Below are 26,915 nucleotides of genomic sequence, written 5' to 3' on the forward strand. Positions count from 1 at the left end.
GCTCCCGATGGCAGGGCGGCATTGAATATTCGACGTACCTGTACGCCAATATGCCTGCCCGTGCCATTCTGTCGACGTACATCGTCGTGCGCTGGTCGGGAAGTGGTTAAACAGCACTTAGTTGGCGCCCTCCTCCCGTTTCTTCATATATTACAGAGATGACGTCTCATTGAGGAGCTGCCATGGATATCTTTGGACCTATGGACTATTGTATAATCTTACACCCCCCCCCCCCCAGCACATTCACGTGTATGATTATGTTGTAGCTTAGACTGTAAGCTCTTCTGAGCAGGGCCCTCTTAATCCTCTTGTATTTTATTGTATTGTAACTGCATTGTCTCCTTTTTATATTGTAAAGCTCTGCGTAAATTGCTGGCGCAATATAAATCCTGAATAATAATAATAGACGTATTTTTACCTGCGCCATTCTCAATAATTCTCTCTCTTACTTTGTATCCGCCTGGTTTTGACCAATTTGCCCAGGCTCCAGCGTCAAGCCCACCAACTACTGTTACATAGCAAAGCCCACCCCTGATCGTTTTATTTATTTTGTTTTATTGCAATTTCAGAATAATAAAAACAATACAGTGTATCCTATATACAAAACACCCAAGTAGTATCAAAACAGTATAAAATCACATCCCTCTCTACATCTATCTGTATCCCAATTCATATGTAGAAAAAGTAAAAAAGGTATCAAACTGATTTGATCCTATAAATCAGCCTTTAGTTTTTAATTCCCTTCCCCTCCCCTTCAGAAAAAAAATGAAGGGGGTGGGGGGGGAACCAATTCCAGAAAAAGAAAAAAAAAGGGGGGTGGAACCAAATAAAAAAAAAGAGAGAATAAGGGAAAAAAAGGGGGGGAGCAAAGCCCTGTTGAACAGGTATTGTTTAGCCCCTGAAACGCGTTGGAGTCATTTGTTGTCTTTTGCCCATTTGTGTAATTATTACATTAAATTTCTAGACTTTAAACACGTGTTTGGTGCTCCTTCTGGCTCAGCTTTATAAAGAGGTCTGTATTTGGGTGACGCCCATCTCCAGAAGGGGACCCCCACGGTGACAATTATCCCGACTCCCGGACATGTTCTGTAAATTGCCATGTTGGGACTCCGGTGACTCTCCCAACGTCTGACGCTCACCGATCTCCACTGCGGCATCTCGTTAACCTGGCGGCTCGGAGATCTCCCATCGTTTTCACTGCTTTTCCAGGAAAAACCCATCCCCCAATGTCCCCGACCCATCCCCCAATGTCCCCGACCCATCCCCCAGTGTCCCCGACCCATCCCCCAGTGTCCCCGACCCATCCCCCAGTGTCCCCGACCCATCGTACCGCCGTCTACAGAGCGGGACTATGATAAATGTCTGTCTCTATATATCGCCTGTACAGAGGATTCCACATCCATGGGGACCCGGAGCGCCCTCATCCAACCACAACCCTCCCAACTCTGTGTGATGATTATTGACCAGAGAAACTTCCTCAGTATGAGAAACAATGGAAACCTCGTTCTAAAAAACTCTCTACAATTCCGGATAGGATTTGCCAATTTTAAAAGTTATTGTATTCATCTGCCGTGGGATCGGTTCATGTTTATATTGGACATGGAAACAGGAATAACTTTTGTTACATTTGTATTTTTTCTTTCCTTTAATGATTTGATTTTTTGTTTTCTTTTTTAAGTTTTGCTTTTCCCTTTAAAAAAACTAAAGTTAAAACCTATTTTTTAATGCTCATTTTCAACAGGGATTAATATCATCCTCACAACGAGCTCTGAAATCTATCTATCTATCTATATGTATATCTATCTATCTCTCTCTATATATATATATATCTCTCTCTATATATATATATATATATCTCTCTCTATATCTCTCTCTCTATATATATATATCTCTCTCTATATCTATATATATATATATATATATATATATATATATATATATATATATATATATATATATATATATATATAATATATATATAATATATATATAGATATACATATACATACACACACGCACACACATTTTTTTTTCTTTTTTCTTTTTTTTGGTCTTTTCTCTTTCCTTTAGGTTGGGTTCACACTGCTGCGATGTACGAGATCGGATGTGATTCGCACCGCACTGCAGTGCAAATCACATCCGATCTCTGTGCGATGCGAGTTCAGCCATACAGATAGTATACAGATAGTATGGCTGAATTCGCATCACATCCGGTCCAAACTCGTACAGGACCCTTTTTTTGGTCCGCAGCAGAATCGGATCGCATGGGTGTTCACACCACGCGATCCGATTCCTGTCTGAGTTTGCAGATCGCACTGCGATATGCGGACTGATTTGGAGGGGTCATTCATTTTTCACTGACACTCCCAGCAGTTCGCATAGCGCAGTGTGAACTGCCTCCGGGAGGTATGCGATATGAGATCCCACAGTAGATTCGCAGTGTTCCCGCATCGCATGCCTCCCACATTGCAGCAGTGTGAACCCCTTAGGCTGGGTTCACACTGCTGCAATGCGGGAACGCTGCGAATCTACTGCGGGTTCCCGCATCGCATGCCTCCCGGAGGCAGTTCACACTGCGCTATGCGAACTGCTGGGAGTGTCAGTGAAAAGTTATTGACACCCCCAGATCAGTTCGCATATCGCAGTGCGATCTGCAAACTCGGACAGGAATCGGATCGCATGGTGTGAACACCCATGCAATGTGATTCTGCTGCAGACCAAAAAAAGGGTCCTGTACGAGTTTGGGCCAGATGCGATGCAAATTCACCCATACTATCTGTATACTATCTGTATACTATCTGTATGGCTGAACTCACATCGCACAGAGATCGCATGTGATTTGCACTGCAGTGCGGTGCGAATCACATCCGATCTCGTACACCACTGTAATGTGAACCCAGCCTTAAAATGCACTTTTTAAAAGATAAAACAAGTGTTTTAGCCTTTTTTGTTTTCATCAGGGATTAAGATCGCCCTTGCGGGTAGAGCTGGTGATCACAGGAAATGCACATAATTCATCATGGTGACTATTTGTGACGGAGACCCCTATATAGTGAAGTCCGGTTATATATTAATACATTGTTTCATTTTATAATTTTATATAGTTCCATATCAGGCAATTTAGAGGACAAAATCCGTGTCAGTCCTTTCACCAATCCATCCATAACCCAAATAAAATGTTCAGCTTTAGATACACTTAATGGACCCCCTGGAGGATCTTGTAGAATCCTCTTCTCCCTGTTACTATAGTGATACAGAGTTTGTCGGATCCTCGAATGACCCGGTAAGAGTTCCATTGCACAGGTACATCGCGGATTCACATAATAATTCGCAAAACTTACATCGTAAAATTTCTTCACCATGTCCACCTGGATCTTATCGAACATCTCCATGTCCTTCTCCTCCACCATCTTGTCGCGGTAGACGCGGTTGGATTCGTGAAGGTAAAGCTTCACCAAGTCTTGCGGAGTTCTCAGGCAGTCCGGCGTGGAGAAGAGGATGCCCTGAATCAGAGAAAAATCACATTAAAGTCGCAGTTGAAACAAGAAGACAATTCGCAGCCGTTGCCTCCCAGGAAGACGGTCAAGCAAAACGATCGGATCCCGGGAAACGCCTTCATCGCGTCCCGACAAAACATGACATTCAGATCTTTGTGTGTTTTATTTCTGAACTCAACCCCCCCGACAGACCAGAGCAAAAGCAGGTCAATGACTAAAGATGACTGGCCAGGGATGCTGGGCGGTGGGACGCGACGTTTCGTGTTTGTGTGTGACGCCTGTCATTGGAACGTCCTACCGACTAGCAAGGGGGCCTAATAAAGGGGGTCCAACCCGCTACTAGCAAGGGGGACCTAATAAAGGGGGTCCAACCTGTTAGTAGCAAGGGGGACCTAATAAAGGGGGTCCAACCCTCAACTAGCAAGGGGGGCCTAATAAAGGGGGTCCAACCCTCAACTAGCAAGGGGGACCTAATAAAGGGGGTCCAACCTTTTACTAGCAAGGGGGACCTAATAAAGGGGGTCCAACCTGTTACTAGCAAGGAGGACCTAATAAAGGGGGACCAACCCTCAACTAGCAAGGGGGACCCAATAAAGGGGGTCCAACCTGTTACTAGCAAGGAGGATCTAATAAAGGGGGACCAACCCTCAACTAGCAAGGGGGACCCAATAAAGGGGGTCCAACCCACTGCTAGCAAGGGTGACCTAATAAAGGGGGTCCAACCCACTACTTGCCAGGGGGACCTAATAAAGGGGGTCCAACCTGTTACTAGCAAGGAGGACCTAATAAAGGGGGACCAACCCTCAACTAGCAAGGGGGACCCAATAAAGGGGGTACAACCCACTGCTAGCAAGGGTGACCTAATAAAGGGGGTCCAACCCACTACTTGCCAGGGGGACCTAATAAAGGGGGTCCAAACGGTTACTAGCAAGGGGGGCCTAATAAAGGGGGTCCAACCTGCTACTAGCAAGGGGGACCTAACAAAGTGGCCGGAGTGTATAAAGACTTTGCTATTGTTTTTACAGACTTTCCACCCTAAATTGGGCTCTACCCATTATCATTAGATTTGCAGGCAAAGGTTCCATTGGTACCTAAGAAAAACCTATCACAGTTTTACATAGATTAAACCCCACCCAGAAAGCCATCAGAGGCTACAGGTATACTACAGGAGATAGTCAGAGACTACAGGAGATGGTCGGAGACTACAGGAGATGGTCGGAGACTACAGGAGATAGTCAGAGACTACAGGAGATGGTCGGAGACTACATGGGATGGTCAGAGACTGCTAACATTCTACTGGATTTGCTGGAGACTGGAAACATATTCTGGAGACCTAGACTGGACACATATTACATAAAACTCTTGAGATCATTGCTATTATGGGGTGATAGAAAAACACAGATCTCTATATGCAGGGCCCCAAAGGCTGAACAAAGAGCACATGTGGACCCCGAGCCGCAGGCTTGACAACAAGCCTTAAAACCACTGAGGGAACTTGCCTTTGTGTTAACAAACCCTGTGTGTCCAGACACTCAATTACCCGGCAAAGGAAGGGTTGTACATTATCGGTAGGAAGGGTTGTACATTATCGGTAGGAAGGGTTGTCCATTATCGGTAGGAAGGGTTGTACATTATCGGTAGGAAGGGTTGTACATTATCGGTAGGAAGGGTTGTACATTATCGGTAGGAAGGGTTGTACATTATCGGTAGGAAGGCTTGTCCATTATCGGTAGGAAGGGTTGTCCATTATCGGTAGGAAGGCTTGTCCATTATCGGTAGGAAGGCTTGTCCATTATCGGTAGGAAGGCTTGTCCATTATCGGTAGGAAGGCTTGTCCATTATCGGTAGGAAGGGTTGTACATTATCGGTAGGAAGGCTTGTCCATTATCGGTAGGAAGGGTTGTCCATTATTGGTAGGAAGGGTTGTACATTATCGGTAGGAAGGGTTGTCCATTATCGGTAGGAAGGGTTGTACATTATCGGTAGGAAGGGTTGTACATTATCGGTAGGAAGGCTTGTCCATTATCGGTAGGAAGGCTTGTCCATTATCGGTAGGAAGGCTTGTCCATTATCGGTAGGAAGGCTTGTCCATTATCGGTAGGAAGGGTTGTCCATTATCGGTAGGAAGGGTTGTCCATTATCGGTAGGAAGGGTTGTACATTATCGGTAGGAAGGGTTGTACATTATCGGTAGGAAGGGTTGTCCATTATCGGTAGGAAGGGTTGTCCATTATTGGTAGGAAGGGTTGTCCATTATTGGTAGGAAGGGTTGTCCATTATTGGAAGGAAGGGTTGTCCATTATGGATAGGAAGGGTTGTAGATTATCGGTAGGAAGGGTTGTAGATTATTGATAGGAAGGGTTGTAGATTATTGATAGGAAGGGTTGTCCATTATCGATAGGAAGGGTTGTCCATTATCGATAGGAAGGGTTGTCCATTATTGATAGGAAGGGTTGTACATTATTGGTAGGAAGGGTTGTAGATTATTGATAGGAAGGGTTGTACATTATTGGTAGGAAGGGTTGTCCATTATTGATAGGAAGGGTTGTACATTATTGGTAGGAATTGTTGTACATTATTGGTAGGAAGGGTTGTACATTATTGATAGGAAGGGTTGTCCATTATTGGAAGGAAGGGTTGTCCATTATCGGTAGGAAGGGTTGTCCATTATCGGTAGGAAGGGTTGTCCATTATTGGTAGGAAGGGTTGTCCATTATTGGTAGGAAGGGTTGTACATTATTGGTAGGAAGGGTTGTAGATTATTGATAGGAAGGGTTGTACATTATTGGTAGGAAGGGTTGTCCATTATTGATAGGAAGGGTTGTACATTATTGGTAGGAATTGTTGTACATTATTGGTAGGAAGGGTTGTACATTATTGATAGGAAGGGTTGTACATTATCGGTAGGAATTGTTGTACATTATTGATAGGAAGGGTTGTACATTATTGATAGGAAGGGTTGTACATTATCGGTAGGAAGGGTTGTAGATTATTGATAGGAAGGGTTGTACATTATTGGTAGGAAGGGTTGTAGATTATTGATAGGAAGGGTTGTACATTATTGGTAGGAAGGGTTGTAGATTATTGATAGGAAGGGTTGTACATTATTGATAGGAAGGGTTGTACATTATTGATAGGAAGGGTTGTACATTATTGATAGGAAGGGTTGTAGATTATTGATAGGAAGGGTTGTACATTAATCGGTAGAGCGTTGTCTCTTTGGTCTCGGGATGAGCCGTGTTGTTGATTTAGTGGGTTTGCACATCATTGCTTATAGAGCTGATTACCAACAGATTGCAGTCTGCTCCCCCCATCTGCGATCAGCTGTCTCGGGGCCGCCGTCACCATCGCGCTATCTTGCTGTAATAATGTCTCACGCAGAAGCTTGGCGGTGGCTGCAAGGCCTGACACGGTTCTCCTTGTCAAAACAGGTTGACAGCTCCCTTCATTACAAATAGGCCTATGCTAATTGTCTCATTACCGCACCGGCTAAAAGCAGAGCCTCAATTAGCGTTGCTAATGAAGAATGAGATGAGAGTGTCCCTGCATTGTGAGATGTGAATATGCATAAAACTGACAACTCGCAAAATGCTAAAAAAAAACAAGCGCCCCTGGATCAAAGACGTCACCACGTCGCCGGATGGGACAAGGTAGCTTTGGGACTGTGACAAGTTCTGGTATAACCCTGAATAAAACGGGGCCAACCATTGACATGTCCACCATGTAGAACCAGCAATGGCCGTCTGCGGCCAAACAGACACCAATCCTGCAGGGGAGCACAAACTTATTCACATTCTCTACCACATACGGCTGATGAGCCTCTGTCACAATCATTTCGGACATCTGCTCTCTTTTCTCTCCTTCCTCCTCTCTGCTTTATAATAGCCGCCTCGTTGCCCAGGAAAGCCCATGGAGCTGCAGGGCACAGGATCAGGAGTCTCTCTCAACATTTCCTCCCCTCCTGTAATGTGAAGCAGCAATCACCCAACGCAACATGTGCTGGTGGAGCGCCACTTGCCAATGGCCAATCAGGAGCTGGCAGCATGCAGAGGACATCATGTTTAGTGGCTGCGGCGCCACTTTGGATGGGAAAGGGGGATTTTTGACAGAGGATGCAGCTTGGCTCCCCCCCCCCCCCCCAACAATCTTCCATCACAGTGAATTGGCTTTTAGAAAGCAGAAATGACAATGTTATAATGGCAGCTCCCGGCGGTCACGTGTCTCCTCTAAGTGCAGCTAGCGGTACGGAACTTCACATCAGTTTGATGAACAAAGGCGCCCTTCATCAAAGCCGAGATTATTGATCTTTGTAAGTCCTACTGGCAGGTAAAGGCTACACTCACCAGATAGACCGACACCGGCATACTTTATATGAAAACTATTGTTTGAAACCAAGAGAAGAAAGAGCTGTTAGAGGGACAGAGCGTATATAAGAGAGGGGGGGAGAGCAAGAGAGAGGGAAGGAGCGAGAGAGTAGGAGAGAGAGAGAGAGAGAGCAAGAGAAAGGAAAGAGAGAGAGGAGGAGCGAGAGAGAAAAGGAGCGAGAGAGAAAAGGAGAGAGAGAGAGAGAGAGAGAGAGAGAGAGAGAGAAAGAAAGAGGAGAGAGAGAGGACAGAGAGAGAAAAGGAGAGTGAGAGAGAGAGAGAAAGAGAAAAAGGAGGAAGAGAAATAGAAGGAGAGAGAGAGAGGAGAGAGAGCGAAGGAGAGAGAGAATGCAAGAAAGAGGGGAGAGAAAGAGGGAGAGATTAAGAGTGAAAGAAAAAAGGAGACCGAGAGAAAAGAGAGAGAAAAAGGAGCGAGAGAGAGGGAGAGAGAGAGAAAGAAAAAAAATGAGAAAAAGAGAAAGAAAAGGAGCGACAGAGAGAGAGAGAGAGAGAGAGAGAGAGAGAGAGAAAAGGAGTAAGAGAGAGAGGAGATAAGGAGAGAAAAGAGTGACTGGAGAAAGAAAGAAAGAAGTTCAATTAAAGCTGAACTTTGGGAAACCTGAAAACTCTCCCTTGACTGCACTACAGGAGTTAACTTTTTGTTTATTCTAGGGGGACGGCAAAAGAGATTTTACTTACCTGATCCTCCACTCCATGGCAGGCGGCGCTCCCCCGTGCTCTGGTGGTGGACTGTCCTTGGCATCCTCACACCTAATTCTGGGCTATGGGCCCTCAATAGGTTTGATGAGGTCAGAGGTCAGAGGTCAGACCTTATAGTGCTGTCGCTTGGGGAAGGAAAGGCTGCAGGGACTAATCTAGGAGGACAGAGGGGCCTGCAGGAGCAGAGGATGGGGTAAGTAAATCTACTTTTCCGCCTTAACCTAAATGAGGAGCCACTCCTTGCAGTGTGGGCGCAGCCGCGCTTTAAAGGGAGAATTTTCAAATATCCTGGAGTTCGGCTTTAAGGACATGAACAGGAGTTGACAGATGGGGGAAGGTGGAACAGTTATCACTACTTACCTGGAAAATGTTGGAGAGGTCCCGCAGGTTGAAGATGTAGTGGAATTTGATTGCGGTGGGCAGGAAGGAGGAAGTGATCTTCTGATGAAGTGATAGGGCCAGGTTGATGAGTTGCTGGGTGGTCTTTTGCAGAGGGACTGGGAAGTTGCCCACTTTAAGATGCTGAGTCAGGATGGTGCTGTAGATGGTGGACAGGGCATCCATGCCAGGGAAGGACAGGGCAAACACACTGAAATGTCTCTGTGCAGAAAAAACATTTACAGATAAATGTATTTACACATTCAAAAGCAGGAAATCCATTTCAGTACAGCTGTCCATGTGAGTCCTCATTGGAGAGTCCTCATTGGAGAGTCATCATTGGAGAGTCATCATTGGAGAGTCCTCATTGGAGAGTTTCAATGTCATTATGTGACTAAAAAATCTAGAATTTGCATTACCAAATTGGCATAATGATGTTGAAGTGGGACTCCAGCCATACAAACATTTACACAGTGAGGAGGGAATCTAGTGGAGGCACTCACCTGTAGACGGGGGTTGATGGTGAAGCTGCCGGAGGTGGGGTTCATGCAAGAGACATACTGCACTTTCATAATCTCTTTCATGGCCAGCTTGGTACGATCATACCTTCAAAACAAAGCAAAGTAGGCTTATCTCTACTGAGAGGGCTTAAATCTGTGTAAATGACAGCGTAGCCAAGTCAAAGGCTTGTCCATTCTGTAGCAGAAGCACCAAAAGCTCTCAATAAATAACCTAAATGCACATACACTATATGGTCAAGACCCCTTCAAATGATGGAGTTCCGGTGTTCCCAGTGAAGGTCCTGTTACTACATCATACAAAAGACATTTTAGACAACTGTGCCTGTCCAACCTTGTAGTAACACTTTGGTGAAGACCCTTTTCTTTTCCAGCATGACTGTCCCCTGTGTACAAAACCAGCTCCATAAAGACATGGTTTGACCAGTTTGGTGTGGAGGAACTAGAGCAGTAATGGCGAACCTTGGCTCCCCATTGGAGTTTAAATTCTTCCCAAACAAGTTTAGTAGGGTTGTGATCAGGTACCTACCAATGTTGGATGAGAAAAGCTGAAAATCAGCATTCTAATTCATCCAAAAGTATTTATTAGGATTAGGGAACTACTTTTCCCATGATGCTCAACTACACTGCAGAGTGCAGGAGCATCATGGGAAATGTATTTCCAAAACACCTGGAGTGCCAAGGTTTGTCAACACTGAACTAGAGTGTCCTGCACAGAGCCCTGACCTCAATCCTAATAAATACTTTTGGATGAATTAGAATGCTGATTGTGAGTCGGGTTTTCTCATCCAACATTGGCAGGTACCTGATCACAACCTTACTAAACTTGTTTGGGAAGAATTCAAACTCCGATGGGGAGCCAGGTTTTCCCATATAATATCATATCTGTTTCAGCATGACTGTGCCCCTGTGCCCAAAGCCAGCTCCAAATAACATGGTTTGCCCATAGTAGAGGAACTCAAGTGGCCTGCAGGATGAGTTGGACCACTGATGGTGATCTAGAACTTCTCAGCCAACATCAGTACCTGACTTTTACCCTACTAAACATCGTTGGGTTGGATTAGAAGGTTTAGGGTGATTCAGGTCTTCCCTTCATACCTGTTCCAGCATGACTGTGCCCCTGTGCAAAAAGCTCCAGATAACATGTTTTGACCAGTTAGACGTAGAGGAACTCAAGTGGCCAGCACAGAGCCCTGACTTCAACCCTATTAAACACCTTTTGGATGAATTAGAAGGCTGACTGTTTGTCAAGTCTTCTCATCAAACATATTAATGGCCATGGTTTTGAAATGGGATGTTCACCAAGCTCATATCAATGTGATGGTGAGTAGTGATGGCCGAACGGTTCGCCCGGCGGTCGTTTCGCGGCGAATTTCCGACATTCGCGGTCCGCACGTTCGAACGCCTTTTTCCGTCGTTCGCCGCGGCGGACTTACGTGTTTAATGTATACAAGAACTTTAACCTTTGGTGACACGTTTATCATGTGATACAGGACAGCCAATTGAGACATGACAGCACATGGACACTTGTACATTCCCCCTAACCTATAAATACACCCGATCCGGTGGCCATTTTACATTCTTTCTTCTGTTACGATAGGGACAGGTTCCTGTGTGGAGTAGGGAGAGATAAACCACTAGCTATTTGGTACACAAAAGTTCTTTTCAGGACTGGTATAGGTGTTAGGTGTTGATAGGTTTGCTGTGCTGCTGATTCTTGCAGCAGCCTGAGTGTCTTTTGTTAGTTTAGAGAAAGGGAAAGGACGGTGTATGCTACAGGGACAGCCAGATTAGTCTTTCATCATCATCATCATCATCATCATCATTAGCTGTTACTATCAAGGTCCACAAAAGAGCTGTTCCAGTAACCACTAATCGTTCTCTTTTTTTGCCAATTTGTATAGGGACAGGAAGGAAGCAGTGTTGTCAGGCAGTGAGGGTAATTTTAAAGACTTGCTGTTATTATTAGTTCCACAAAGGTTCTTTTCAGGACTGGTATCAGTGGTACAGTAATAGGCTTGTACATGTATAATATTCTTTCTTCCAAATATAGAAAGGATATTATACTTGACTGCTGCCCTTCTGCTGCAGTCTGCTAAACATTCACAACTCACTTGTTCCACAAAAGTTCTTATAAGGACTGGTAACTTGGTATAGGGTGCTACGGTACATAGGCTTGAGTGCGGTACAGTCTGCTGTTCTGTAAGGACCGCTATCGGTCCACAATAGATAGGGTTGACGTGCACCACTGCTGACCGCTCACCTATACTGCAGCAGTCCTTCAGCGGTATAGGGACTGACGTACAGTCTGCTAATCACTAACACACAACCTGCTTGTTCCACAAAAGTTCTTATAAGGACTGGTAACTTGGTATAGGGTGCTACGGTACATAGGCTTGAGTGCGGTACAGTCTGCTGTTCTGTAAGGACCGCTATCGGTCCACAATAGATAGGGTTGACGTGCACCACTGCTGACCGCTGCCCTATACTGCAGCAGTCCTTCAGCGGTATAGGGACTGACGTACAGTCTGCTAAACACTAATACACAACCTGCTTGGTCCACAAAAGTTCTTATAAGGACTGGTAACTTGGTATAGGGTGCTACGGTACATAGGCTTGAGTGCGGTACAGTCTGCTGTTCTGTAAGGACCGCTATCGGTCCACAATAGATAGGGTTGACGTGCACCACTGCTGACCGCTCACCTATACTGCAGCAGTCCTTCAGCGGTATAGGGACTGACGTACAGTCTGCTAATCACTAACACACAACCTGCTTGTTCCACAAAAGTTCTTATAAGGACTGGTAACTTGGTATAGGGTGCTACGGTACATAGGCTTGAGTGCGGTACAGTCTGCTGTTCTGTAAGGACCGCTATCGGTCCACAATAGATAGGGTTGACGTGCACCACTGCTGACCGCTGCCCTATACTGCAGCAGTCCTTCAGCGGTATAGGGACTGACGTACAGTCTGCTAAACACTAATACACAACCTGCTTGGTCCACAAAAGTTCTTATAAGGACTGGTAACTTGGTATAGGGTGCTACGGTACATAGGCTTGAGTGCGGTACAGTCTGCTGTTCTGTAAGGACCGCTATCGGTCCACAATAGATAGGGTTGACGTGCACCACTGCTGACCGCTCACCTATACTGCAGCAGTCCTTCAGCGGTATAGGGACTGACGTACAGTCTGCTAATCACTAACACACAACCTGCTTGTTCCACAAAAGTTCTTATAAGGACTGGTAACTTGGTATAGGGTGCTACGGTACATAGGCTTGAGTGCGGTACAGTCTGCTGTTCTGTAAGGACCGCTATCGGTCCACAATAGATAGGGTTGACGTGCACCACTGCTGACCGCTGCCCTATACTGCAGCAGTCCTTCAGCGGTATAGGGACTGACGTACAGTCTGCTAATCACTAACACACAACCTGCTTGTTCCACAAAAGTTCTTATAAGGACTGGTAACTTGGTATAGGGTGCTACGGTACATAGGCTTGAGTGCGGTACAGTCTGCTGTTCTGTAAGGACCGCTATCGGTCCACAATAGATAGGGTTGACGTGCACCACTGCTGACCGCTGCCCTATACTGCAGCAGTCCTTCAGCGGTATAGGGACTGACGTACAGTCTGCTAAACACTAATACACAACCTGCTTGGTCCACAAAAGTTCTTATAAGGACTGGTAACTTGGTATAGGGTGCTACGGTACATAGGCTTGAGTGCGGTACAGTCTGCTGTTCTGTAAGGACCGCTATAGGTCCACAATAGATAGGGTTGACGTGCACCACTGCTGACCGCTCACCTATACTGCAGCAGTCCTTCAGCGGTATAGGGACTGACGTACAGTCTGCTAATCACTAACACACAACCTGCTTGTTCCACAAAAGTTCTTATAAGGACTGGTAACTTGGTATAGGGTGCTACGGTACATAGGCTTGAGTGCGGTACAGTCTGCTGTTCTGTAAGGACCGCTATCGGTCCACAATAGATAGGGTTGACGTGCACCACTGCTGACCGCTGCCCTATACTGCAGCAGTCCTTCATCGGTATAGGGACTAAGAGTTTTGTCACAGGGTCATTTAAAAAATGACAGGCAGAGGAAGAGGCAGGCCCTTCCGCAGGGGTGGTAGGGGTAGGGCAGGAGCAACAGGCTTGAGCCAAAGTGGGAAGTTGCAGAAGGTGCGTTCAATTACTTTAAAGGATGCACCAGACTTGGTTGAGTGGCTCGCTCAGCCTTACTCTTCTGCACCCTCCTCATCCTCTCGATCTGCACCCTCTTCTTCACTCTCTGCTATGTGCACCCCCAAAGACACTACCACCAACAACACGACCACCACCACCACCACCACATACCTTCCGCTTGAGTCACTGGAATTATTTTCCGATCCATATCAAGAGGACATTTCTGATGCGCAGCCACTCTTGGTATTGGATCAGGAAGAGGAGGTAGCAACAAGCGCTACTCAGCAGTCTGACGCCAGTACCCAGATCAGCCCAAGGAGGAGGTTGGTCCCCGGTGTTGCTGCCTACTCCGAGATCTCTACTTATAGCGGTGGGGAAGGTGACGTTGATGATGACGTGTCTAGTGATGTCACGTGGGTGCCCACAAGAGAGGAAGAGGAGGGGAGTTCAGAGGGAGATATGGACCAGCAGATAGGGAGGAGAAGCAGCAATGACTTACATTGCACAGCAGGGACAAAGCAGACTGCAAATGTATCAGGAGCGAGTCATCGACCATGTACGGTCACATCTGGCGCTCCCAGGACACCGGCACATGGCTCCGCAGTGTGGGCTTTTTTTAACGTGTCCGCTGCTGACAATAGCGTTGCCATCTGCAATCTTTGCAGTCAACGCGTTAGTCGCGGTAAGCCCAATACTCACCTAGGGACGACCGCCTTAAGAAGGCACATGAGCAGCCATCACCGAGCCCAGTGGGAGCAACGGAACACACAAAGCCACACTGCAGGCTCTCACCGTCCAGCCTCGTCTTCTACTTCTCCTTCTCCTCTCTCCTCACAATTGTCCTCCACTCCACCTTCCATCACGCCAAGCTCACATTTTTCTGCAAAAAGGCAGGCTTCCGTGGGCCTAATGTTTGAGCGTAAAAAAATGATGACGCCGGATAACCCTCTTGCCCAACGGTTGGCGGCTGGCTTGTCAGAACTCATAGCCCGCCAACTACTGCCATATAAACTGGTGGACTCGGAGGCCTTTCGCAAATTTGTGGCCATTGGAACACCACAATGGAAGGTCCCAGGAAGGAAGTATTTCTCAGAGAAGGGCATCCCAGAGCTATATGGCCATGTTCAGCGGCAAGTGAATGTATCTCTGGCACACAGTGTCGGTGCCAAGATACATCTGACCACAGACACGTGGTCTAGCAAACACGGGCAGGGAAGGTATATCAGTTTTACTGCCCACTGGGTGAACCTTCTGACGGCCGTCAAGCATGTAACCCGTGGCACCCGTGTAGATTTGGTTTTACCGCCACGGATTGCATGCAGGCCTGACTCTTCTTCTCCTCCTCCTACTCCATCCTCCTCCCTCTCCTCCTCAGCTGCCTCCTCCTTTTCCGCTGCTAGCGTCTCTTCCACTGCACCGCCCAAGCTCCCCAGAACCTATTCCACATGCCAGGTGAGACGTTGCCATGCCGTGCTGCGTCTGTTGTGCCTGGAAGCAAAGAGCCACACTGGCCCGGCACTCCTTTCAGCTTTGCGTTCACAGGCAGATGAGTGGCTAACACCGCTCAATTTGACAGTTGGTAAAGTGGTGTGTGACAACGGTGCCAATCTGCTTAGCGCATTGAAACAGGGCAAAATCACGCACGTGCCGTGCATGGCACACGTCTTAAACTTGGTCGTGCAGCGATTCCTTGTCAAATACCCTGGGGTCCAGGACATCTTGCGGCAGGCAAGGAAAATCTCGGCCCATTTCAGAAGATCTTACACGGCCATGGCTCGCCTTGCTGACATTCAGCGGCGACACCATCTGCCGGTCAGACGTCTTATTTGCGATTGCCCGACGCGATGGAACTCAACCTTCTATATGCTTGATAGGCTGCTCCAGCAGAAACGTGCAGTTAACGTCTACCTGTATGAACTCTGCGAAAGAAACGGTTCTGGGGAGCTGGGTTTTTTTTCACCGCGCCAGTGGCTGCTCATGCGCGACACATGCAGACTTCTGCGGCCATTTGAGGAGATCACCAAACTGGTCAGTCGCAGCCATGGCGCCATCAGTGACATGGTACCTTATGCCTTCTTTCTGGAGCGTGCATTGCGTCGTGTCATTGATCAGGCTGTGGAGGAGCAGGAGCGGGAAGATGAGGAAGTCGCAATGCTGGATGAATTCCCAGGGGGGGCTACTCTATCTGAGACAAGTCAACAACAGGAGTCTGATGAGGAGTCAGAGGAGGATGGTGCCGGGGCGGATGAGCAGGAGCAAGAAGAGCATGCTTTAAACCTTTCTGGGATCCCTGTTGTGCGAGGATGGGGAGAGGAGAATGAAGAGGACGACATTATCCTGGATGATGAGCAGGAGCCAGGCCACCACACCGCTTCCACTTTAGTGCAAATGGGGGCCTTCATGCTCCAGTGTTTTAATAGGGACCCCCGTATAAAAAGCATGAGGGTCAAGGACCAGTACTGGGTGGCAACGTACTTAGACCCCCGGTACAAACACAAAATGGCGGAAATGTTACCGCCGTCGCAGAGGGCTGTCAGAATGCAGCACTTCCAGGCCTTGCTTCGAGAAATGCTGCATTCTGCTTTTGCGTGCGCTGGCAGAGGAGCAATTCCCACTCCCAGAGAAGGATTTGCGGGTACCAATCCAACAGCGCCTGCAAGAAGAGGCCGGTTTGAAGATGTGTTGGTGACTTCGGATATGAGGTCATTCTTTCAGCCGACCCATCGACAGGTGTCATCCGGATCCAGCATCAGGGAACGCCTAGACCGTCAGGTGTCCGACTACATTGGGTTAACGGCCGATGTGGACGCTCTGAGGAGTGATGAACCCCTAGACTACTGGGTGGGCAGGCTTGACCTCTGGCCAGAGCTTGCCCAATTTGCAATCGAACTGTTGGCTTGCCCCTCATCCAGTGTCCTGTCCGAAAGGACGTTCAGCGCAGCAGGGGGGATTGTGACCGATAAGCGTACTCGCCTAGCTCACCACAGTGTTAACTACCTCACATTTCTAAAAATGAATGAGGCATGGATCTCGGAGGAATTCAACACATGTGATCAGTAGACCATGTATATGTCTATAAACAATTTTTGGAATCAAGCACACAGACCTTCTTAATTCATTTGGCTCACTTCCCTGACCCAAAAAAGCACACCGTACTATATGCCCCTACCCTCCTCTTTGAAGAGGTTGAGCGGTGTCATATTTCTACTGGGGCTGCTTATTATGAGGGGTTCCCACCATCCCTGTGCTGTGCTGACTTCCTCCTGGGTGTTCTTATTATGAGGGGCTCCCACCATCCCTGTGCTGTGCTGACTTCCTCCTGGGGGTTCTTATTATGAGGGGATCACACCATCCCTGTGCTGTGCTGACTTCCTCCTGGGGCTGCTTACGGTGCTGCTGTCAGCGCTGTATGTCACGGAGCTGCTGTCAGCGCTGTATGTCACGGAGCTGCTGTCAGCGCTGTATGTCACGGAGCTGCTGTCAGCGCTGTATGTCACGGAGCTGCTGTCAGCGCTGTATGTCACGGAGCTGCTGTCAGCGCTGTATGTCACGGAGCTGCTGTCAGCGCTGTATGTCACGGAGCTGCTGTCAGCGCTGTATGTCACGGAGCTGCTGTCAGCGCTGTATGTCACGGAGCTGCTGTCAGCGCTGTATGTCACGGTGCTGCTGTCAGCGCTGTATGTCACGGAGCTGCTGTCAGCGCTGTATGTCACGGAGCTGCTGTCAGTGCTGTATGTCACGGAGCTGCTGTCAGCGCTGTATGTCACGGAGCTGCTGTCAGCGCTGTATGTCACGGAGCTGCTGTCAGCGCTGTATGTCACGGTGCTGCTGTCAGCGCTGTATGTCACGGAGCTGCTGTCAGCGCTGTATGTCACGGAGCTGCTGTCAGCGCTGTATGTCACGGAGCTGCTGTCAGCGCTGTATGTCACGGAGCTGCTGTCAGCGCTGTATGTCACGGAGCTGCTGTCAGCGCTGTATGTCACGGTGCTGATGTCAGTGCTCTGTATTACGGTGCTGCTGTCAGTGCTCTGTATCTCCTGCACCCTCTTGTTTGCCTACCCTGGTCCCTGACCTTCCCTCTCCTCCATTGCCTTCATTAGCTCCATAGTCCTGAATTGTCAGAACAATTTCCCAAATAAAAAAAAAATGCTTGTAGTTATCGATCCCAAATTCACCTCATACATGTATTATGCTATTGTCCAGGTGGTGGGACTACGTGCTACCCCCTAATAATTACCCCGTGGCCGCAAATTCGACCTAAAGGTTTGCGAAATTCGCCTCCCATTGAAGTCAATGGAGCCCGCGGCGAACGGTCGTTTTCGCGAACGTTTGTGTCCGTTCGCGTTTCGCGTTCGCGAAACGTCCCGTCGGAAGTTCGTCCATCACTAATGGTGAGGTGTCCACAAATGTTTGGCCACACAGTGTAAGGACAGTGCACAGCAGAGTAAGCAAGCCCTACCAGTGACCATAGTCCATGTGTTGGCGGATGAGTGTGTGTGGTTGCACCGTGCCATACGTATCCACCTCTGGCATGTTCATATCATCTATAAAGTAGATGAGCCTCTTGGTGCCAGGAGGACCGTAGTTCCTTCCCGATTTCTTCTCCAACGGTTTCTCCAGAACAGCTGAGGATGAAAAGATAAAGAAATATTTTTTAGTCTCATCTGATGAAGTCTACCAAGTAATAAAAAACATCAACGACTTAAGTATTTCTGCCCATTCAAGAACTGAAATCTCCAGCATGCTCTACCAGGGAGCTGAGGCCATGCGGGCATTTGTAGTTACCAACAATGAAAAGCAGTGGGTGTCGTCTAAACCTTCACTTGGGTTTATGAGGCTGGTGATTTGAAAGCTCAACTGGTGTGAATGAGATTACAGAAGTATAAAGGAGGAGAATAAGTAATTACAGCAGTTTATAAAATATAATCAAACTAGTGGGCCATCCCGTGTGGGGCACCAAGCTCTTCTGCATAGGGCTAGGGTTCCATTTATTGCACTAATGATGCTCAACGGGCCCTAAACATCTGCATTCAGTTTGGTTGAAATAACGTCTTAATACCAGGCGGTATCTGTGCTGCAAGTCAGTGGGGTTCTGGGCGTATAGTTGGCCCACGGGCATAAAGAAATGATTTGCATGGCTCTACCCGCTATCCTTATATATGGGATTTGTGATGGAAGTGAGACACGTAGCTTCTGCTTTAGGAGGTCTCTACTGAGAACGTCTTTAGCCAATTATCAATAAATGTTTGTACTGCGACTTTTTTTTGTAGCTTATAAATATGAATATATATATATATATATATATATATATATATATATATACACAGTATATACACAAAGAATTGCAAAAAATCCATTAAGTGATATGTCTTTGCAATGTTTTGTTGCTGCACATTTGGTAGATTTGTTGGCATAGATGTATGGTTTCTTTACAGCACATACTTTGGGTGGTGTCAGGAAAGCATTTATACAAAAAAAAAAAAAAAAATCCGGGTGAAGAGCAGGTGTAGTGAAGCTGCTAAAAATGTCGTTCTATGGCTTTACTTTGTGCATTTATTAGCGGAGTTAATTTTGGCGATGAAAATATTTTCGTCTACAAAATTAACACCGGTACTGGAGATTTCGGTCGACTAAAACAAACAATTTAGATGACTAAAACTTAAATGGCATTTTAGTCAAAGCGCTATGACTGAAATCGAAGTTTGACGTCAAAATGAACATGGCTTAGTACAGTTTTATACGCCAACAATTCATAGGCGATATTTTTCCCAGCCATTCATCAGCAAGCCATACAAGCTAAAGACAGGGCCAGATTAACGTTGGGGCCAATTGGAGCTGCAGCTCCAGGCCCCTACCTTAATATAGGCCCAGCAGGGACGGACTGACCATTTGGATACTGCACTGCATGAGACGCTCCTTGTACCACCTGCAGCAAGGGGAATCTGAAAGTCGGGGGTGATCGGTGTGGCGGGCAATCACAAGCACCATCACCACTCCCTCTATGCCCTTGTACACACGGTCGGAGATTCCAACAACCAAATCCGTCGGAGTAATTCCGGAAGAGGTCCGGAAGTGATGTTGCACACACACGGTCGGACTAAGTTGTCAGAAAATCAGATTGTACATGACATCATGACGTTATTCCGTTACGACGGGACTACATTCAGGCTAGTAGCCAATAGCTTTGGTCTAGGAATTTGATCTGAGCATGCGTGGCACTTTGTCCGTCGGAGTAGGCTACACATGATCGGAGTATGTCCGATCGGAGCATTTTGTCGGAAAATTTTACCGGCAAGTTGGAAAATTTGGTCCGTTGGATATTCCGACGGAAACAGTCCGATGGAGACCACACACAGTCGGATTATCGGACAAAACGCTCCGATAGGAAACATTCCGACGGAATCTCCGATCGTGTGTACAAGGGCTAAGACTCTTCATGAAGCAGCTGAAAGCTACTCCACCCCCTCTAGAGGGAGATCGGTGCTTGTAATTGCCCCCCCCTCCCCCCACTGATCACCTAAGACTGTCCATTAGCTTCCCCCTGCTCTGGGCTCCCCCTGTGTATGCAGTACTGACATCTTCCACTGCTCCATTCTCCCAAAAAAGTATTGCGAAGAAAATGTAAAAAATATAAAAAAAAAACTCCAATAAATAATACGGTAATAAATAAAGAAAATAATTTAAAAATGTAATAAATAATTTAAAAGAATTAAGGGCTCATTCACATGGGTTCTCTTGCACATTCAGTGTGACATTTTCCATAAAAAGGCCCATCAAAATCCTCAGCGCCGGGCCCCTGATACTCTTAATCTGGCCCTGGCTAAAGAGTATGTCTTCTTTGACATCACTGCCCGCTGGGTCTTTCTGGAAGGAACTTTAAACTGGAAGGACTGTTGAGGACTCCGGTTCTCTTAGAAAAGGAAGAGAAAGGAAAACTTTATATTTGCAGACTTGCTTGACCGACTCTTTGGATCCCTTTTTATGCAGCGGGGCATTTGATTAACAAAGAGCCCCAACTTTATGGATATCCAGATGGTATTTTGACACGTAGACGAGCAGAAATCATGCAATAAATGATTTCTTCACCTTACATTCTATATTGGCCCCAAAACTTGAAAAATTCTGCGTCCGCACTCACTGCCTGCATAATGCAGATTCCATGGAACAGAACAAATAACGTACATAATGGAAGGAAAGTTTTCCTCTTGGTTCAAAGATGGTTAGCTATGACCAAGCATGAAGCAGGAAGTGGTCACCAAAACGTTCCTATCGTTTTGAATTTCCCCAACATGTAGGACTGCTAGAGGCGTGGGATCTCCATAGGCAGAGAGAGTTCCCGCTCCATTGTCCACAAAAATAGTTGATTTTGAGAAATATATCATGGTTTGTGGTCAGTTTAGGGGCAGAGTTGAGCAATGTTCTTCTTGGGGGGGGGGTATCTCAGTGTTGAGAGGGAGGAAGGAGATGGCAGCTGGTCAAAAAGAAAAACAGAAGAGTGTGTGTGATCTTCAAGAATGGTGGCCTAAGTATCTTTAGAAGCACCACATGTGGCAGGCAATGGGAATGCTCTCATTGGTCATCTGATGTCATTACCAACTTGTTCCTGAGGTAGATACAATGCCCCCCTGCATCTCCCTTGGCACCTACCCCTCTTCAAAGCTGGTGGTGGTCCATATAGATTTGGAAGCACCACTGGTAGCAGGCAATGGGAAAGCTCTCAGTGGTCATCTGATGTCATTCCAACCTTGTTCCCAAGGTAGATGCAATGGTCCCCTTACATTCCCCCTGACACCTACCCCTCTTCAAGGATGGCGCCCTATGTATGTTTAGAAGCACCACTGGTGGCAGGCAATGGCAATGGCCTCAGTGGTCACAAGATATCATTTCCAGCTTGTTCCTGAGGTAGATGCAATGGCCTCCTGCATTCTCCCTGCCATCTACACTTCTTCAAGGATGGTGGCCTAAGTATCTTAAGAAGCACCACTGGTTACAGGCCATCGGAATGTCCTCGGTGGTCACCTGATGTCATCCCCAACTTGTTTCATAAGGAGATGCCCTAGTCCTCTGCATCCCCCCTGCTGCCTACCCTTCAAGAATGGTGGCCAAACCGCTAGCGGTTAATGGGAATGTCTTCAGTGGTCGCCTGATGTCATTACCAACCTGTTTCTGAATGTGATGCAATAGTCCCCTGCATTCCCCTTGCTGCCTACCTCCCTCATGAGCCAATTATCAGGTAGATCAAATAAAAACATTTTGTGCCAGGATGCAGAGCTGTCCACTATTCACAAGCGTGGGGTGCCCAGTGGAGGTGGCACTTGGTAAAAGCAGTCTGAGGTGAAGGAGGACGCATTAATTGTTGCCGTGCGCCTATAAGCCCCGCTACGCTCTGCCCCGATGAGTTGCTTTTCGAATGTTGCTGTTTGTAAAGTCAGTTCGGTCCGATGATTATCTGTTAACTTCTGCTCGGCTCTCCGGTGGGAGATTCTCGGCCCCGGTGACCTATAAAACACATCACCGCTAATAGACAGCCAGAGATGAGCGGAGAGCCATGGAGGAGTGCGGAGTAAGCAGAAAGGCTGGAGTGGCGGCTGAAAGCGGGAGGAGGCCGCGGTGGAGGCACACTTCTATACCGAGTGTTCCTGAGAGCTGAATGAAGACAGAATGAATGAGGTGAATGAAGACAGAGATACAGATTTTTAGGTGAATCCTTCTGATGCACGCGTGTCATCTGTGTGATTAGCGGTCTGCCTGGAAATACCCAAATGCAAAACGTTGGAACCAATATGCCGAAATCAAGGAAAACCTCCACACACAGTAAATCTATTGATACTGAAGTCTCATAGGTAGCTGGGTCCAAAGAGGGGCACCCAACGTGCCAAAATGTTTAGCCATATTATAACCCCCTACCGCCACTTCAACCCATCATAGAGTGGGGGGAAATACTGATCGTCTCCCCTGAGGATTGTGTAGGTTTTGCCCACTTACATAGAAATGAAGGGTCTATCATTCTTATCAGAGGTGTAATTTATATGATGGAGACAGAAGATCAACCAAAAATCCAGAAAAAACACACAATACAAATGTTATAAATGGAGTTCAGTGAGTAAAATAAGTATTTGATCCCCTTAGTAGTTGGTGGAGAAACCCTTGTTGGTGATCACAGAGGTCAGACGTTTCTTGTAGGTGGTGATGAGGTTTCCACATCTCAGGAGGGATTTTCTCCTCTCTTCTCTACAGATCTTCTCTAAATCCTGAAGGTTTCTGGGCTGACGCTTGGAAACCCGAAGTTTCAGCTCCTCCATACATTTTCTATAGGATTAAGGTCTGGAGACTGGCTAGGCCACTCCATGACCTTAATGTGCTTCTTCTTGAGCCACTCCTTTGTTGCCTTGGTGGTATGTTTTGGGTCATTGTCATGCTGGAAGACCCATCAGTGACCCATCTTCAGTGTTCTGGGTGAGGGATGATGTGTGACTGTAGGGATGGTGTTCATGTTCCCCCCTCCATGTGTGACTGTAGGGATGGTGTTCATGTTCCCATGTGACTGTAGGGATGGTGTTCATGCTCCCCCCTCCGTGTGTGACTGTAGGGATGGTGTTCATGTTCCCCCCTCCGTGTGTGACTGTAGGGATGGTGTTCATGTTCCCCCCTCCATGTGTGACTGTAGGGATGGTGTTCATGTTCCCATGTGACTGTAGGGATGGTGTTCATGCTCCCCCCTCCGTGTGTGACTGTAGGGATGGTGTTCATGTTCCCACCTCCGTGTGTGACTGTAGGGATGGTGTTCATGTTCCTCCCTTCGTGTGTGACTGTAGGGATGGTGTTCATGTTCCCCCCTCCGTGTGTGACTGTAGGGATGGTGTTCATGTTCCTCCCTTCGTGTGTGACTGTAGGGATGGTGTTCATGTTCCCATGTGACTGTAGGGATGGTGTTCATGTTCCCCCCTCCGTGTGTGACTGTAGGGATGGTGTTCATGTTCCTACCTCTGTGTGTGACTGTAGGGATGGTGTTCATGTTCCCCCCTCCGTGTGTGACTGTAGGGATGGTGTTCATGTTCCCCCCTCCGTGTGTGACTGTAGGGATGGTGTTCATGTTCCCCCCTCCGTGTGTGACTGTAGGGATGGTGTTCATGTTCCCCCCTCCGTGTGTGACTGTAGGGATGGTGTTCATGTTCCCCCCTCCGTGTGTGACTGTAGGGATGGTGTTCATGTTCCCCCCTCCGTGTGTGACTGTAGGGATGGTGTTCATGTTCCCATGTGACTGTAGGGATGGTGTTCATGCTCCCCCCTCCGTGTGTGACTGTTGGGATGGTGTTCATGTTCCCACCTCCGTGTGTGACTGTAGGGATGGTGTTCATGCTCCCCCCTCCGTGTGTGACTGTAGGGATGGTGTTCATGTTCCCCCTCCGTGTGTGACTGTAGGGATGGTGTTCATGTTCCCACCTCCGTGTGTGACTGTAGGGATGGTGTTCATGCTCCCCCCTCTGTGTGTGACTGTAGGGATGGTGTTCATGTTCCCACCTCCGTGTGTGACTGTAGGGATGGTGTTCATGTTCCCCCCTCCAGGTGTGACTGTAGGGATGGTGTTCATGTTCCCACCTCCGTGTGTGACTGTAGGGATGGTGTTCATGTTCCCCCCTCCAGGTGTGACTGTAGGGATGGTGTTCATGTTCCCACCTCCGTGTGTGACTGTAGGGATGGTGTTCTTAGGGTCATAGTCAGCATTTTCCTTCCTCCGAACATGATGAGTCGCGTTAATGCCAAAGAGCTGAATTTTGGCCCCATCTGACCACAGAACTTTCTCCCCCGATCCTTCTCTGAATCTGATAAAGGTACAGACTGATTTTGCCGCATTGAGGGGCCAATGGACGGGGGTCATGTATTGTAAGATCTTGGAGGAGAACCTTCTTCCCTCATCCAGAACACTGGAGATGGGTCACTGATGGGTCTTCCAGAATGACAATGACCCAAATATACCGCCAAGGCAACAAAGGAGTGGCTCAAGAAGAAGCACATTGGGGTCATGGAGTGGCCTAGCCAGTCTCCAGACCTTAATCCTATAGAAAATGTATGGAGGAGCTGAAACTTCGAGATGCCAAGAAAATTTAAGGATTTAGAGAAGATCTGTAGAGAAGAGAGGAGAAAATCCCTCCTGAGATGTGGAAACCTCATCACCACCTACAAGAAACGTCTGACCTCTGTGATCACCAACAAGGGTTTCTCCACCAACTACTAAGGGGATCAAATACTTATTTTACTCCCTGAATTGTAGCTCCATTTATAACATTTGTATTGTGTGTTTTTTCTGGATTTTGGTTGATCTTCTGTCTCCATCATATAAAATACACCTCTGATAACAATGATAGACCTTTTAGTTCTATGTAAGTGGGCAAAAAACTTACACCATCTGCAGGGGAGACGATCGTTATCTCCCCCACTGTATATCTCCATGCATCTATACTTCCTATCCATCCATCTCTCCTCCATCATACTGGGAGGCCCCCTGTACAACTGGATAGGAGGGTGGTGGCGCCACCTAGAGGAACCAATCCCTCCAGGTAGCCGCTGAATGACCACTTCTCCTTCTCTGCCTCCCACAGACATTCAGCAGCTGCAGGAGGCAAATAGAGGGCATCAGTTCCTCTACATGCCGCTCCCGCCACCTCCCTATCCTGCTGCCCCGGGGCTCCCGCGTGCTACACCAGTGGTGCAACTTCCAGGGTCGCAAAGGTCGCACTTGAGACTGGTCTCTTGCATTCCCCCACCACGGGGGGACCCGAAGATGGCAGGAAGGTGGCTCTCTATGGGACTGTAATACAGTGCCACAATAAGAGGAAGGGGGCCCCGGGATCAGGGAGGCTAGTCTCGGTCGGGGGCCAGGTGTGTCCCCTTCATGGTTTTTTGCACCGGGGCCCTGAAGGTTCTAGTTACGCCTCTGGACAGACAATGCAATGGATTCACAGCCAAGACGCAACCATCATCCACAATCAGTGACAAAGGCAGAACTGCGAGGGCTGCAAAGGTCGCATTTGTGACTGGTCTCTGGTGTCCCGTCACCATGGATGGACCCCACAATGGCAGGAAGGTGGCGGCTGCAGGACCTTAAAAAAATGGCTCCCACTGTGACAGTAAATGGCCCCAGGATCAGTGGAAAGAGCCCCGGTCAAGGGCCAGAGGGGTCCTTGCTGGCTTCTTGCACTGGGGCACGGGGGCTGGGTTCTAGTTACGCCTCTGACAGATAATATCATGGATTCACAGCCAAGATGGACACCATCATCAACAATCAGGGACAATGGCGGAACTGCCAGGGTTGCAAAGGTTGCGCTTGTGATTGGTCTCTGGCGTTCTGCCACTTTGGGGGACCCCACAAATGCGAGAAGGTGGCCCGACAATGGGAGTAAAGGACCCAGGGATCAGTGGGAAGAGCCCCGGTTGGGCACCAGGAGGTGCCCCCTTCATGGGCCCTGAAGGGTCTAGTTACGCCTCTGGACAGACAATGTCATGGACTCATCACCAAGATGGTACCGCCATCAGCAATCGGTGAGAATCGGTGAGCAATCGGTGAGAATGGCAGACTCCATCCTGGAAATGAGGGTTCTGTTCATTGTTGCATAATGAAGGCAAACCCCGCAAATGTTTGTTCCCTTTTACAAAAGAACGATCGCTGGGCTCCCGGGATTCTTTATGTGAAATGATGGATATATGTGAGGCTAATGTGGTGTCCAAGAGGAGTTGAAAGGAGTCTCTTGGGACTGCTGTGCCTACAGACGTCAGTCTTCCACCTGGCTCATCGTGGCTGGATCAGGTAACAAATGTCCATTTATGAGCAGTCAGTGACCTCTTCCGCTAACCCCGGCCAGGGCCGTCTTTAAGGCAGGGCAAAAGGGGCAGCTGCCCTGGGCCTTGTCATTGTTGTGGGGCCCAAAGAAGCTGCCTCATACTTGCCAACTATCCCAGTGTAAATCGTCTTGCCCCTTGAAGTTTTAGTCCCGTGCTGTGTCCTGATATCTCAGCGTGAAGTGCTGCTACTAATGCTGCCCAGCTCTGCCCTATTGTTATGTACAGGTGACTCACCTGCAGACCTGTGTTTACATGTAAATAACCGACATTCATATGTAAATAGTGGCGGCATTACTAAGTAAATAGCTGCGGCCGGCAGCATAGATATGTAAATAAAGGCGGCATTCATATATGTATCATGCCCCCCTGCAGTGAGGAGATGATGTTCTGTGACCTCTAGCAACCAATCAGTGAGC

The 26,915-nt window shown here is 47.7% G+C and overlaps 1 protein-coding gene across 1 annotated transcript in view; it reads right to left on the reverse strand.

Annotated features, from left to right (window-relative positions):
• The window catches only part of LOC143934988 (dynein axonemal heavy chain 9-like), a 301,551-nt gene that overhangs the window by 91,678 nt on the left and 182,958 nt on the right, over window positions 1-26,915 (reverse strand). Inside the window, 4 exon segments of the mRNA XM_077458539.1 lie at window positions 3,342-3,503; window positions 8,941-9,180; window positions 9,462-9,564; window positions 18,119-18,284. Coding sequence (XP_077314665.1) covers window positions 3,342-3,503; window positions 8,941-9,180; window positions 9,462-9,564; window positions 18,119-18,284 — 671 coding nt within the window.

The sequence above is a fragment of the Lithobates pipiens genome, unplaced genomic scaffold, assembly GCF_037356315.1.
Source record: "Lithobates pipiens isolate NorthernLeopardFrog02 unplaced genomic scaffold, aLitPip1_a1.2 Scaffold_28, whole genome shotgun sequence".
In the NCBI taxonomy this organism is placed as follows: Eukaryota; Metazoa; Chordata; class Amphibia; order Anura; family Ranidae; genus Lithobates; species Lithobates pipiens.